The sequence below is a fragment of the Lithobates pipiens genome, unplaced genomic scaffold (genome assembly GCF_037356315.1).
Source record: "Lithobates pipiens isolate NorthernLeopardFrog02 unplaced genomic scaffold, aLitPip1_a1.2 Scaffold_22, whole genome shotgun sequence".
NCBI lineage: Eukaryota > Metazoa > Chordata > Amphibia > Anura > Ranidae > Lithobates > Lithobates pipiens.
In genome coordinates this window covers 95,097,093-95,111,621 of record NW_027507784.1, presented here as the reverse complement: position 1 = coordinate 95,111,621, position 14,529 = coordinate 95,097,093, and the positions used below count along the sequence as shown (strand labels likewise).

Here is a 14,529-nt window from a genome sequence, read left to right as displayed (position 1 = left end):
AGACCTGCCTGGATGACGGCCAGGACCCCATCTTCCACACCCTTCTTCTCTCCTCTCCCTCAAAGAGGACCTGCCAGCGTGCCTCCTGCTCCTGAGGAACCCATGCAGCTTGGACTTCTCCGACCTTCCCTGTCACCTGAAGAGCGAGCCCGCCGTCGTCAGATGAACTTATGCCTATACTGTGGCGGCTCCGGACATTATGTGGCCAACTGTCCGGTGAAGTCACGTAAGTGCCTTTCTTCAGTGTCTCGCAGTACCTGTATTTCTCCCTCCAACTCTCTCCATGTCGCCCTTCTGCTCTCGTTTCAGCTTTCGGGAGGAACGATCCACGTCAACGCCATCCTTGATTCCGGAGCCTGCGGTTGCTTCATTGATTCCGCCTTCACCGACCTACACTCCATTCCACTTAAGCAAAAGACCCATGGACTCGCTATCTTCTTGGCTGATGGTTCCCAGATTAAGTCCGGCCGTGTCACCCAGGAGACCCTTCCAATACCTACCTCCACCTTTTGCCAACACACGGAACTACTGATCCTTGATGTAATTTCATCCCCACTTTTTCCTGTGATTCTGGGCATCCCATGGCTGCAGGCCCACAATCCTTCCATTAACTGGACTTCGGGGGAGGTGAAGTTCCTCTCCTCTTACTGCCTGGACCACTGCTTTTCAGGGGCTTCTGAACAATCCGGAACTCTTCTCAGCCTAGACCCAGATCTGGACTTATGTCAATCCGTCCCCGAGCCTTACCATGAGTTTCTGGACGTTTTCAGTAAGCGGGGGGCTGATTCCTTACCCCCGCATCGCCCCTATGACTGCCCCATTGAGCTCCTCCCTGGGGCAGAGATCCCGTTTGGACGAGTCTATCCGTTGTCCGAGAAAGAACAGGAGGCTCTGAAGATATACATCTCTGAGAACCTCCAAAAGGGGTTCATCCGGCACTCTACATCTCCTGCCGGGGCTGGAATATTTTTTGTTTCTAAGAAGGACCAGACCCTTCGACCCTGTGTGGACTACCGGGAACTGAACAGGGTCACAATTAAAAATCGCTACCCTCTACCCCTGATTCCAGAACTCTTCCAAAAGCTAAGGTCGGCCACCATCTTCACTAAGCTAGACTTGAGGGGAGCCTATAATTTGGTCCGCATTCGAGCAGGTGACGAATGGAAGACTGCATTCCGAACTCGTTTTGGGCACTACGAGTATCTGGTGATGCCTTTCGGGTTATGTAACGCCCCAGCTACCTTTCAGCACTTAATTAATGACGTCTTCCGGGACTTCTTGGATATCTTCGTCATCGTATACCTCGATGACATCCTGATCTTCTCTGGGTCCCTGGAGCAGCACCGGGGACACGTTGGCAGAGTATTGCTTCGGCTCCGACAACATGGCCTCTACGCCAAAGCCGAAAAGTGTAAATTCGAACAACAGGAGATCCAGTTCCTCGGCCTTGAAATCTCTCCAGCGGGCATCAGGATGGACCCGCAGAAGGTCGCTGCTGTCCTCGAATGGCCAGCCCCCTCTGACAAGAAAGGCATCCAACGCTTTGTGGGCTTTGCTAACTTTTATAGAAAATTCATCAGGGGCTTCTCAGCCATTATCTCGCCCATCACCCAGCTCACCAAACTGAATACGCGCTTCCATTGGGGCCCTGAAGCCCAGGCCGCCTTCAAAAGACTTAAGGACCTGTTCACCTCTGCTCCTATCCTTAGCCACCCGGATCCATCTAGACCTTATATTCTGGAGGTAGACGCCTCCGAGATAGCAGTAGGGGCAGTGGTCTCCCAACGCTTAGGTAAAGACGACCTGATGCACCCCGTGGGGTTCTTTTCCCGAAAACTCTCTCCAGCGGAGAGGAATTATGATGTGGGCGACCGGGAGTTACTTGCCATCAAGTCTGCTTTGGAGGAGTGGAGATACTTACTCGAGGGGGCGGTACACCCCGTACTCATCTACACGGACCACAAGAACCTCGAGTACCTCCGTACCGCAAAACGCTTAAAACCTCGGCAGGCCCGCTGGGCCCTCTTTTTCTCCCGGTTCTGTTTCCACATAACCTATCGCCCTGGATCAAGAAACGTCAAACCTGATGCCCTTTCCCGTATGTTTGACAGTGCCAAGGACATCACAACCCCGGATACCATCCTCCCTGCCAACACCTTCCTACTCATTCAGCCAGATCTAGTGTCTCTGCTAAGGAGTGCTTCCTCCACATCTTCCTGTCCCCCGGGACTCTCACTAACATCCAGAGAGGGTTTGTTTTGGAAGGATAACCTGATCTTCGTCCCCGAAGATGTGAGAATTAAGGTTCTGGGCCTCCTTCACGACCACCCACTTGCTGGGCACTTTGGTGTCCGTAAAACTTTTGAACTGGTACAGCGCTCCTTCTGGTGGCCAGGAATGAGGGAGTTTTGCAAGCAGTATGTAAGTTCCTGCCCCGTATGCAATCGGAATAAAGTTCCCAGAATTCGGGCTTGGGGGCTGCTTAAACCTCTTCCCGCCCCCGACCGCCCTTGGCGGATGATCACTATGGATTTTATTGTGGAACTTCCCCCGTCTGAGAACTGCACTGCCATCTTTGTAGTTTGTGACCGTCTGACCAAGATGGCACACTTCTTACCCTTAAGGGGAACCCCCTCCGCGACCGAGACTGCCCATGTCTTTATTAAAGAAATAGTCAGGCTCCACGGGGTGCCCACCAATATCGTGTCTGATAGAGGGGTTCAGTTCACCTCCCGTTTCTGGCGAGCCCTTTGTGAGTCTTTAAAGATCGATTTGGCCCTGTCCTCTGCCTACCACCCACAGACCAATGGGCAAACGGAGCGCACCAATCAGACCCTCGAGCAGTATATTAGGTGCTTCTCTTCTTTTGTCCAAGACGATTGGGTGTCCCTGCTACCACTGGCGGAATTCCCCTACAACAATGCCAGCCATGCCACCACCGGGCAGTCCCCGTTTTTTGCCAATTACGGTTTTAACTTGTCTTTTCTCCCCGATGTTCTTACAGAATCGCATGTGCCAGCAGTACAGGACACGGTATCCTTTCTCCAGCAGAATAATCGGACCCTGCAGGAGGTCATAACCAAGGCTCAGGCTGACATCAAGAAGAGTTTTGACCGTGGAAGAAGGGGTGAATTGATCCTTCAAGTCGGGGACCAGGTATGGCTGTCTTCTTCTAATTTAAAACTAGCATGTCCCTCCAGGAAATTGGCACCCAAGTTTCTGGGCCCGTTTCCCGTTAAGAGGAGGATTAACGAAGTGTCTTATGAGTTGTCCCTGCCTGATTCCATGCGAATACACCCAGTTTTTCATGTAGCCCTTCTCAAGCCTGCTGTACCTGATCCCTTCCCTGGTAGAGAAACAAGGCCACCTGATCCCGTGCTGATTGATGGCAGCGAGGAATTCGAAGTGGAGGCCATTCTGGATTTCAGAAAACGATGGGGACAAGGTCAGTTTCTAATTAAATGGAAGGGCTACGGCCCAGAGGATAATTCTTGGGAACCTGCTTCCAATATACATGCCGATAGACTGATCCGAGCCTTCTTTGCTACACACCCGGAGAAAAGAGCCACTTGGGGCACCCGGAGGTTGCCCCTTGTGGGGGGGCAATGTCAGGAATCCGTCCGTTCCGTACGATCGACCTTCCGTACGCGCACACGCATTCGTGCCGCGGGTCGTCGTGGGCACGAGCGTCGTCCAACGCGCGCGGGTGCACGTCGATCGTATGTGCGCGCGGTACACGCACGCACGGACGAGCGTTAGCTCGATTGGCGCCAGTGGCCCTTTTTAAAGGCGCAGTTGCAGTGGTTCTGTGCTGTCTCGTCTGCAGCTAGTGCCTGAGAATACCTGTTTACCTACCTGCTACCCATCTGATATCTGACCCGGCTCTGTCTGACCTTGCTGACCTCTCCTGCTCCGACCCCGGCTTGTTTGACTCTTCTTGGACTGATTACCTGTTGCCGAACCTTGCTTGTACCTGATACCTCTGCTGTCTCCTGCCTGTTCCTGTATCTGCTACCTTACCTCCGGAGGATCCATCCATCCTGATCCAGTGGCCTGCAGCCTTCTGCTTCTCCGCTACAGAGAGTTCCTGCTTCAGAGGATCCTCATCTCCTGACACCTGCTGCTGCACCTGGCTGGACTCTCCTACCCCACTGTGCTCCGGTCTCCCTGTTCCCATTCCAGTGAGACCAGAACCAGAGCCGTAAGAGAGGTCCCCTTCCACTAAGTCAGACTCAATACCCGAAGTTCTTAACACAGACCCTTGCACCTTTCATCCAATGCTGCTCTGACATTTCTGGATTCTGAGTCATTGGGAAACCAAACGAATTGTCAAAGGATCTGCGGGAAAAGGTAGTTGAACTGTATAAAACAGAAAAGTGACATAAAAGAATATACAAAGAATTTTGAATGCAACTCAGCAGTGTTCAAACTCTGAAAATGAGGGGTTCTGTTGAAACCAAACCCCGGTCAGGTAGACCAACTAAAATTTCAGCCACAACTGCCAGGAAAATTGTTCAGGATGCAAAGAAAAACCCACAAATAACTTCAGGTGAAATACAGGACTCTCTGAAAACATGTGGTGTGGCTGTTTCAAGATGCATAATAAAGAGGCACTTGAAGAAAGATGGGCTGCATGGTTGAATCGCCAGAAGAAAGCCATTACTACGCAAATGCCACAAAATATCCAGCTTACAATACGCCAAACAGCACAGAGACAAGCCTCAAACCTTCTAGCACAAAGTCATTTGGCGTGATGAGACGCCACAACCATAAACGCTTCATTTGGAGAGGAGTCAACAAGGCCTATGGTGAAAGGTACACCATTCCTACTGCGAAACACAGAGGTGGATCACTGATGTTTTGGAGATGTGTGAGCTAAAAAGGCACAGGGAATTTGGTCAAAATTGATGGCAAGATGAATGCAGTATGTTATCAAAAATACTGGAGGAACATTTGCATTCATCAGCCAGGAAGCTGCACATGGGACATACTTGAAATTTTTTCAGATTTTACTTTTGATCTTTTTTTTTTCATTTTTATTTCGGTAAAAATCTCTGGCAACTGCAGACTTATTTAAAAGATTTGTACAATTCCTTGCATCTTTTCGACATTTTAAATATAGCTATCATTTATTTCACAATATAATGTATTATACAAAATGCAATTTAAATTTTAGATTGTTCAGATCTTTTATCTTTTATCTTTTATTTATCGTGTGAGGAATGGTTTTGACTTTTTACCTTTATTTTTAACTAGTGATCTTGTGCATTCACTCACTGTCCTGTATCTATTAGCATAATGTATATCTAATTAAATATCTATTTCTGTGACTTTATTTGGGTTTTAGGTTAGACTACTCAAGGAGATATTACCCTAACATAAATGTAGCTACCCACTGAGATATTATCATCACATAACCTGCCTTGTAATCTAGATTGTTCGTTCCAGCCCTTAGGACATTGCACCATACTGACATAGTTTAGTCATTAGCTCCCATTTAAAAAGAAAGCAGTGGCATGCTTTGTACCTAGCACTGTAGGTTTAGGTTGTTACTGTGATGGCTACCTGCCCCCTCTTGGCCCAATCTCTATTTAAACCTGCAACCCCCAATCCTATATCACTGCACTACTATTTAAAGCTTGAGCTGCTACTTGCCTCTTGCTATATCACTGGCATTCATCACATACACTATAAATGTCTTTCTTTTTCTGTTTGCCACCTCAGTCTCTTTGGGAAACAATAGCCTGATTGTTCAGGAAGGAGACATTCTGTAGCCACCCGTCAATCTATTCTGCTGTGTGGAAAAATTGTAAGGCTGTTGGCTTTTTATTCATTACCTCCCACTCTGTTTTTATGAACACTCTCCTTTCTCTGGGAGGCAAACCAAATTGGATCAAAACATAATGAAAAAAATGTAGATGGCTTGTCAGCATGGCATGGTAATAGGTGATGCATAGGAACTGTCACACAAAATGTGTTAAGCTGCCACAACCACTACTAACCTCCTTTTTTTTTGACAGGTTGTCTTTTATATAGTCACATGGTCATGCCATTAGGTTGGATAAAAATAAAGTTCCTCTATCTTGATTAGTAGATGCAACCTTCAGATTTTACTTTTTATCATTTTTTTTTTCATTTTTATTTCAATAAAAATCTCTGGCAACTGCAGATTTATTTAAACGATTTGTACAATCCCATGCATCCTTTAGGCATTTTAAATATAGCTGTCATTTATTTCACAATATAATGTATTATATAAAATGCAAAATTTTAGATTGTTCAGATCTTTTTAAACTTTTTTTTCTAATAACATTATAGTAAACTACTACATGCTATTATGTATCTTTTTTTTTTTTAAGTATTAGTAACCATTAGTTTCATTTTAAAATAGCAAATCAACAGAAAATACAGAATCACATATGTTAAACTAAAGTCTAGTTTAAAAAAAAAAAATCCCTAGTTTAAGATTTGAAAAATACTGCAATACTTACATTTGATCCATCTCCATATCCTGTGATAATACCTTTCCACCACAACACAAAATGGTACTTTTTCTTCTGGATTGAAACGAATTTCCTGTCACTCCTGTCTGTCACTCACATATTATGTAAGCAATGTTCTGTGCTGCAGTAAGAATCAGCAACAGCTGCTACTAGAAGGACCAATGACACTGGACTAGCATGAAGACCCTTTGCAAAAGGGAGCCCCCTGAGCCAGGGGGGAGAGGAGTTATGGGGAGGTGGTAATTTCTTAAACTGGAGTTCTGGTACAGGTTTCATTTGAGGGTATGTACATCCAAATCAGAGGAAGGGTTTAGGAATTACAGATTTTAAGAATAGCCACCCCCCCCCCCCCCCACACCTTTTCAAGGGACCAAAAGTAATTGGACAATTGAACCAAAAACTGTTTCATGGCCAGGTGTGGGCTACTCCTTTGCTATTTCTTCATCAATTAAGCAAGTAAAAGGTCTGGAGTGTGGTATTTGCATTTGGAATCTATTGCTGTGAACCTACATCCTGTGTTCAAAAGAGCTGTCCAAGTGAAATAAGTCATTGTAAGGCTTCAAAAACAAAACAAATACGTCAGAGAGATAGCAGCAAAATTAGGAGTAGCCAAATCAACAGTTTGGAATATTATGAGGAAAGAAGAATGCACTGGTGAGCTCAGCAACATAAAAAGGCTTGGACATCCACAGAAGACAACAGTGGCGGATGATCGCAGGATTCTGTCTATGGTAAAGTAAAAACTCATTCACAACATCCAGACAAGTGAAGGACACTCTCCAGGAGGTGGGCGTATCAATGTCAAAGTCTACAATCAAGAGAAGACTTCACAAGAGCAAATACAGAGGGTTCACCCTAAGGTGCAAACCATTCATAAGCCTGAAGAATAGAAAAGCCAGATTAGACTTTAGCAAAAAACATCTAAAAAAGCCAGACCAATTCTGGAAAAGCATTCTTTGGATGGCTGAAACTAAGATTATTCTGTACCAAAATGACGGGAAGAAAAAAGTGTGGTGAAGGCTTGGACAGCTCATGATCCAAAGCACACATCATCTGTAAAACATGATGGAGGCAATGTGAAGGCATGGACATGCATGGCTTTCAGTGGCACTTGGTCATTGGTGTTTAGTGATCATGTGGCAGAAGACAGAAGCAGCCGGATGAATTCTGCAGTGTTTAGAGATGTACCGTCAGCTCAGACTGATTGGATGGCGCCTCACAGTACGGATGGACAGTGATCCAAAACACACTGCAAAAGCAATCCAGGAGCTTTTGAAGAAAAAGAAGTGGGGTATTCTGCAATGGCCAAGTCAGTCACCTGATCTCAACCCAAACAAGCATGCATTTCACTTGCTGAAGGCAAAACTAAAGGTAGAAAGAGCCACAAACAACTGAAGACAGCTGTTAAAGCCTGGCAAAGCATCAGAAAGGAGGATAGCCAGCCTTTGGTAATGTCCATGGGCTCCAGACTTTAGACAGTCATTTCCAGTAAAAGATTCTCAAAATATAAAAAAAAATAACATTTTATTATTATATTAATTTGTCCAATTACATTTGAGCCCCTGAAAATGGGGGGATTGTACAATTTGTACTTGATATTATTGTTCAACTCCTTGAATTAAAACTCAAAGTCTGCACTTCAAATTAATTTGGATTGTTTTTTTGTTTTTTTTTATCATTTTAATTTTATTCTGGTGGCATACAGAGCCAAAAGTATGAAAATTGTGCCTGTGTCCCAATATATATGGACCTAACTATATTTTTTAACCACTTCAATACCAGGCAATTTCCCCCCTTCCTGCCCAGGACAATTTTCAGCTTTCAGTGCTGTCGCGCTTTGAAGGACTATTGCGCGGTCATACAACACTCTACCCAAAACTAAATTTTTATAATTTTTATTCCATAAATATAACTTTCTTTTTTTGGTATTTGATCACCTCTGGGGGTCTTATTTTTTGCTAAACAAACTAAAAAAGACCAACATTTAAAAAAAAAAAATACAATTTTCTTTGTTTCTATTATAAAATCTTGTTTTCTCTTGCACTAATGGACACTGATGAGGCACTACTGATGGGCACAGGTGAGGTGGCACTGATAAGGTGGCACTAATGGGCACGGATGAGGAGGCACTGATATGTAGAATTGATGAGCACTGATAGGCGGCACTGATATGCAGCACTGATGAGCACCGATAGGCTACACTGATATGCAGTACTGATGGGCACTGAGAGGCATCACTGATGGGCACCGATAGGCATCACTGATTGGCAGCACTGATGGGCACTAATAGATGGCACTGATAGGTGGCACTGATGGGCACTGATGAGCACTGATAGATGGCACTGGATAGGCAGCACTGATGGAGAGTTACTGACAGGCAATACTGATTGGCATCTGAAGGGCACTGATGGGCATCTGATGGGCACATCTGATGGGGACTGTGCACAGACCCCCCCTCTGACAGGGAGAGCCGCCGATCGCTCTTCCTGTCAGCGCGAACCGAGGAAAGCCATTCACCGGCACTTAGTAAGGATTGTCCTTCAGGGGCTCCATACCACGATTGGAGATGTGGTGTGTCAGACTGACACACAGCACCACTGATCGCCGCGTTGCGTGCCCCCACAGGCTTGCGCTGGCATGTTATCCTGAAAGATGTCATATGACGTCCAGTCAGGATAATGAAATGGAAGTGGTTAAAGACTCAAAATACTTGTAAAGGAAATCAGCTTGATGTAACTAATTGTATCATTATGTGTTTTTTTTTTTTTGTGGCTATACTTGATATGTAACTGTTTATTTTTTTTTGCACATTGGGCAGCCAACATCACATTATTTCTCACGTTCAATAGCTGTGCTTTACTGCTCCTTCTCACAATGCTAGCCTATTGGTCGGCCAGCTAATTTCAAAAACATGCCAATGTGTGGCTGATATCGTATCTCAACAGTTAGGAAGGGAAGTTGGATGAAGTTTTCTATAGTGTTTAAGCCCTTTATTCAACACTATACAAAAAATATAGAAGTACTGGGGTGCCTTTCGATCCTTCACACTCTTACTCATCATCTCCCTACTTTCCTAGACTTTGAATTCACCTCTCGGTTCTCTACTCATTTGCCCTGTCCTGCATCCAGCCCTTCATGTGCCCTCTACTCTACCCTCAACTTGGGTACAACTAGCCTGCCAGATTATTTTGCGATTATCGCTAGCGGCTGCTATAGCTGCTAGCAATAATCACCGGCTTCTTCCAGAGGGGATGGCTTGCCCTGCCCACCCCTTGCCCCCCTGACGGGAGAAAACAATTGCTGATTGCCCAGTTAACACTGTCTGTGTTGATGGGGAAATTGTGCGAATTTGTGCAAATTTGTTTCTGAAGAAATTTGCACCCCGTTTGACTTGTCTTACTAACCTTATGTCTTTCCTTCTACAAAACCTAATTTAATAAAAAAAAATTAGGCGTATGCGCTAAAGGTATAACGTTCTAGATACGTATTCAGATGACATCAGTTTGACATTAGACTCATTATAAACATGTTCTAGGTGAACCAATATTTAAAGATCTATATAAAAATGTAACCAGCTATCAAGGACTCATATAAAATTTTGTTGCACTGTATCAATTATAGAGTCAATGATTATTGTGTAACCAGTGAATGTGTTTTGTTTATAAATAAACAATAAAAAAAAAATACTGGGGTGCTGGTAACATCGCCTGTGCTAGAAGGTCACAACTTCTCCAGAAAGCCATACTACCAATTTAACCACTTCAATACAGGGCATTTAAACACCTTCCTGCCCAGACCAATTTTGAGCTTTCAGCGCTGTCGCACTTTGAATGACAATTGCGCGGTCATGCTATGCTGTACCAAAATGAAATTTTTATAATTTTTTCCCCACAAATAGAGCTTTTTTTTGGTGGTATTTGATCACCTCTGCGGTTTTTATGTTTTGCTAAACAAATAAAAAAATACCAAAATTTTTTAAATAAAATATGTTTTTTTTGTTTCAGTTTCAAAACTTTGTAAATAAGTAAGTTTTCTCCTTCACTGATGGGCACTGATGGGGCTACACTGATAAGGCGGCACTGATGGGTACCAATGAGGTGGCACCAATGAAGTGGCACTGATGAGGTGGCATTGATGGACACTGATATGTGGTACTGATAGGCGGCACTGATGGGCACTGATAGGCGGCACTGATGGGTGGCACTGATGGGTGACAAGGGTGGGCACTGATAGGTGGCCTAAATTGGCACTGATAGCTGGCACGGATTGGCATGGATGGGCAGCATGGATGGGCATGGATGGGCATGGGTAGGCGGTACAGATGGGCATGGATAGGCGGCACAGATGGGCATGGATAGGCGGCACAGATGGGCATGGATGGGCACTGATAGGCGGCACAGGTGGGCACTGATAGGTGGCATTGTATTATATTATACTGTACTAATGGATGCCAATCAGTGCCAAACAATAATGCATGCCAATCAGTGATGCCTATTGTGGGCACTGATTGGCATCCATTATGGGCACTGATTGGGATCCATTGTGGGCACTTACTGGCATCCCTGGTGGTCTAGGGAGAATTACCTTGTGCTGGGCATGCCTGGTGATCTGGTGGCATCCCTGGCGGTCCAGTGTGGGCATCCTCGGGGGGGCTGCACTGAAAATCGATCAGCACAGACCCCCCGTGTCAGAGGAGCAGCCGGTTGGCTCTCCTCTACTCGCGTCTGACAGACGCGAGTGAGGAAAAGCCGATCACCGGCTTTTCCTATTTACACTGTGATCAGCCGTGATTTGACATGGCTGAGTCGGAGACTCTTTACCGAGATCATAGTTGCAGGGTGTCAGACTGACACCCCGCAACAACGATCGCCGCAATGCGCGCAGCGGCTCAAAATCCTGATCACATCATATGACGTCCGTCATGTGGTTAGTGGTTAAAAAGTGGAGAAACCATAAAAACCGTAGGTCAGAAGTGAAGAAGAGTCTTAACATGTACCCGGATCACAAAATGTTTCTTTAGTAGGCTCAGAAGACGGCTTATTGCTAGTGAGAACACAAAATAGCTAATGCAAACAAGTTATGTCCTGTACACATGATCGGAAATTCCGCTAGCAAATGTCCTATGTGAGCTTTTAGTCAGAAATACTGACCATGTGTATGCTCCATCTGACTTTTGCTGGCAGAAAGATTGAGAGCAGGTTCTCAATTTTTCCGTCGGAAAAAGTTCAGATTGGAAATTTCGATCGTCTGTACCAATTCCGAGGCACAAAATTCCTACGCATGCTCGGAAATAATTCGACACATGCTCTGAAGCATTGAACTTCATTTTCTCGGCTTGTCGTAGTGTTGTACGTCACCGTGTTCTTGACGATAGAAAATTCAGAGAACTTTAGTTTGACAGATTTTTTCAGATGTAAATTCCGCTCGTGTGTACGCGGCAGAAATCTACAGTGGATCCACCTGCTTCTCATTCAGCCAATGCTATGGTTACAAAGCAACATTCAGCCTTTAGGAAAAAGTGCATCCTTTAGCACAGGCTGAAGCAACCAATATAAAATGAATTCCACGTACACATAGCTTGGTATTTTGTACATTTCCTGACATATTCTTACTTCTCGATTTCTCCTTTATCCCCAGGTGCTGGAGGAGGCAGAAGCTTGCGTGGTACCTGGAGGCCTGGCAACCATGAAGAAACACTTTGAAACATCAGACATTGCGTCTTCTCACAGCGCTGTCTCTCAGTATCAGTATCAGCATAAATCTGTAAAGGTAAGGAAATAGCAAAAGCCTTTCCTCTATTTGGCATTCCCAGGATCTCAGCAAAACCTGAGGGAAAAGTATGTATATTAACTTTTTTTTTTACTGCAATGAGTTTATTTATTTATTATGTTTATTGCAGTATTTTAGCAGCAAAGGGGAAGACCCTGACTAAATAGGCACATCTTGCTTGGAGTCCAAGAACGACATTAATCATATAGAAAATGAGCATATTTTGACCTAGTTGACTTCAGTTTGGTTTCAAAATGGCTGTCTCCAGTGGGTTCGTAGGTAAATGTGTACAATCATATTTGAACTAAGATTCAGTTGATCAGCAACAAAGAATAATTGACCTGTGTTTGACTTTGAATAAAACATTTCTTGATAAACCAAATCTTTATTCATTGTGACATACTTCCACAAGTACTATATGCTGTGTCTTGTCAAAACTTGCAGCATTATCATAAATGCATCTCTTTACCACACAATTAGCATTTTTCATTATGTGCTGTACATAGGTACTCTGATGAGCTTTATTCACATATTCCAGACGCATTCTCTCGCTCCTTCTCTCTCTCTCTCTCTACAATTTAGGAAGATGCATGATAATGAAGCATTAAGCTGAAAAAAAAAAAGTATGTGCAACAACATTTATTTGCTGGATCATATATCTCTATGTAGTTATACGTATCTATACATTTTAATGAACGAAAGCAGAAGTGAAACTAGAACCTTCAGGGCCCCAGTGCAAGAAATCATGAAGGGCCCTTCCCACTGATCCAGGGGCCTTTACTCCCATTGTGGGACCCTTTATTATACATCTTGGGGTCCCCCCATGGTGCCAGAGCCCAGTGGTGTCAGTAGTTTTATGTTTGTTTTATCTTTATACATATTTTATAGGACCCCCATGGGGGGGGGCCTTGGTGACATATCAGGGGTCTAAACAAACCCCTGATGTCTCACTTTTGAGACAGAGAAAGGGACTGAGGACAGGTTCACCAATCCCTTTCTCTGCAGCCTCAGCTTCCTATTCATTCATAAACTGAGACATAGTAAACACAGTTTACTATGCCCCAGGTATGAATGAATAAAATAAAATAAAAAACTGGGGCTGGTAAATGTAATATTTACCGGCTCTTTCCTTGCTCTCCATCCTGACAGGTCCATCGCAGCAGCCAGTGGTTGTAGAAAACCCACCACCACTGGGGGGTGGGGGGGAGAGGGGGGCCAGGGAAGGAAACAGCAACCCCGGGGCAGAAAGACAGGCATAGTGAGGCAGTGGGAGCAGCATGTAGAGAAGCTGAGGCTCTCCATTTCCCTCCTGCAGCCGCTAATTATCTGCGGAAGGGAGAGGAGGGTTCATTAGGTGCATGAGGGGATCAGTTCCTCGACATGCCCCCCCACCACCCTCCTATCCAAACATATGGGGGGCACACGGGCCCCCTGGAGCAGGGGGCCGGGTTGCAATGTTACCCCTGTACATGCACCCGGAATGGAAGGATTCTTATAAAGGATCATCAATTAGAATAATGTGTCTGCTCTTCATATTATCTGTGGGGCTCTTTTTAGGGTTTGTCTGTTACAGATTCATAGCTGCGAAAGGTGAAAAAAAGGTTGAGTTCATTTTAAAATGTCATTGTTACAAACAAGACAGAAACAAGCTGATGCTACCTCTCCAGCCTCCAGATTCCGACAGATTGATTATTCAGATTTATATTGTGCTTGTATTTAATGTGAACATGTAGTGAATCCAATATTATAACCAGTGTGTTCACATAACTAAAACCAGAAAAGTATACAAGAAGCCACGCTAAAGCATGAGATTATTATTTTTTTAAATGTGGTCCACTTTACAGTTGAGCCTGGACTCAGAGTAAGTGGGTTGAACCCAGAAAAGGTGAATCATCTGCTGGAAATGTGGACCTTCTAAGATGAGCAGTGTTGGGTTAAAGGTGAGTATTCTAGTGAAAGCTGCTTTATTATTTTAACAAGTATTGGCCTGTGGGATTTTTTTTTAACTGAATTTCTACTTTAACTACTTCAGCTCCAGAAGATGGTACCCCCTTCAAGACCAGGCCATTTTGTGCTATTTGCCCTAATTTAACTGGCAATTGTGTGGTCATGCAACGCTGTACCCATTTTATATGTATATCATTCCCCCCCCCCCCCCCCCCCCGCCCCCACAATAGAGCTTTTGGTGGTATTGGTATTTGATCACCACAGGGTTTTTAATTTTTTTTACTATATAAATTAAAAAAAATGATATTTT

General features: G+C 44.5%; 1 protein-coding gene across 2 annotated transcripts in view; it reads left to right on the top strand.

The window, feature by feature from the left end:
- The window catches only part of XIRP2 (xin actin binding repeat containing 2), a 264,735-nt gene that overhangs the window by 207,862 nt on the left and 42,344 nt on the right, over positions 1–14,529 (top strand). For both annotated transcript variants that reach the window (XM_077447917.1, XM_077447916.1), the window contains exon 3: positions 12,141–12,272. In XM_077447917.1, coding sequence (XP_077304043.1) covers positions 12,141–12,272 — 132 coding nt within the window. The remainder of the gene's footprint in view (positions 1–12,140; positions 12,273–14,529) is intronic.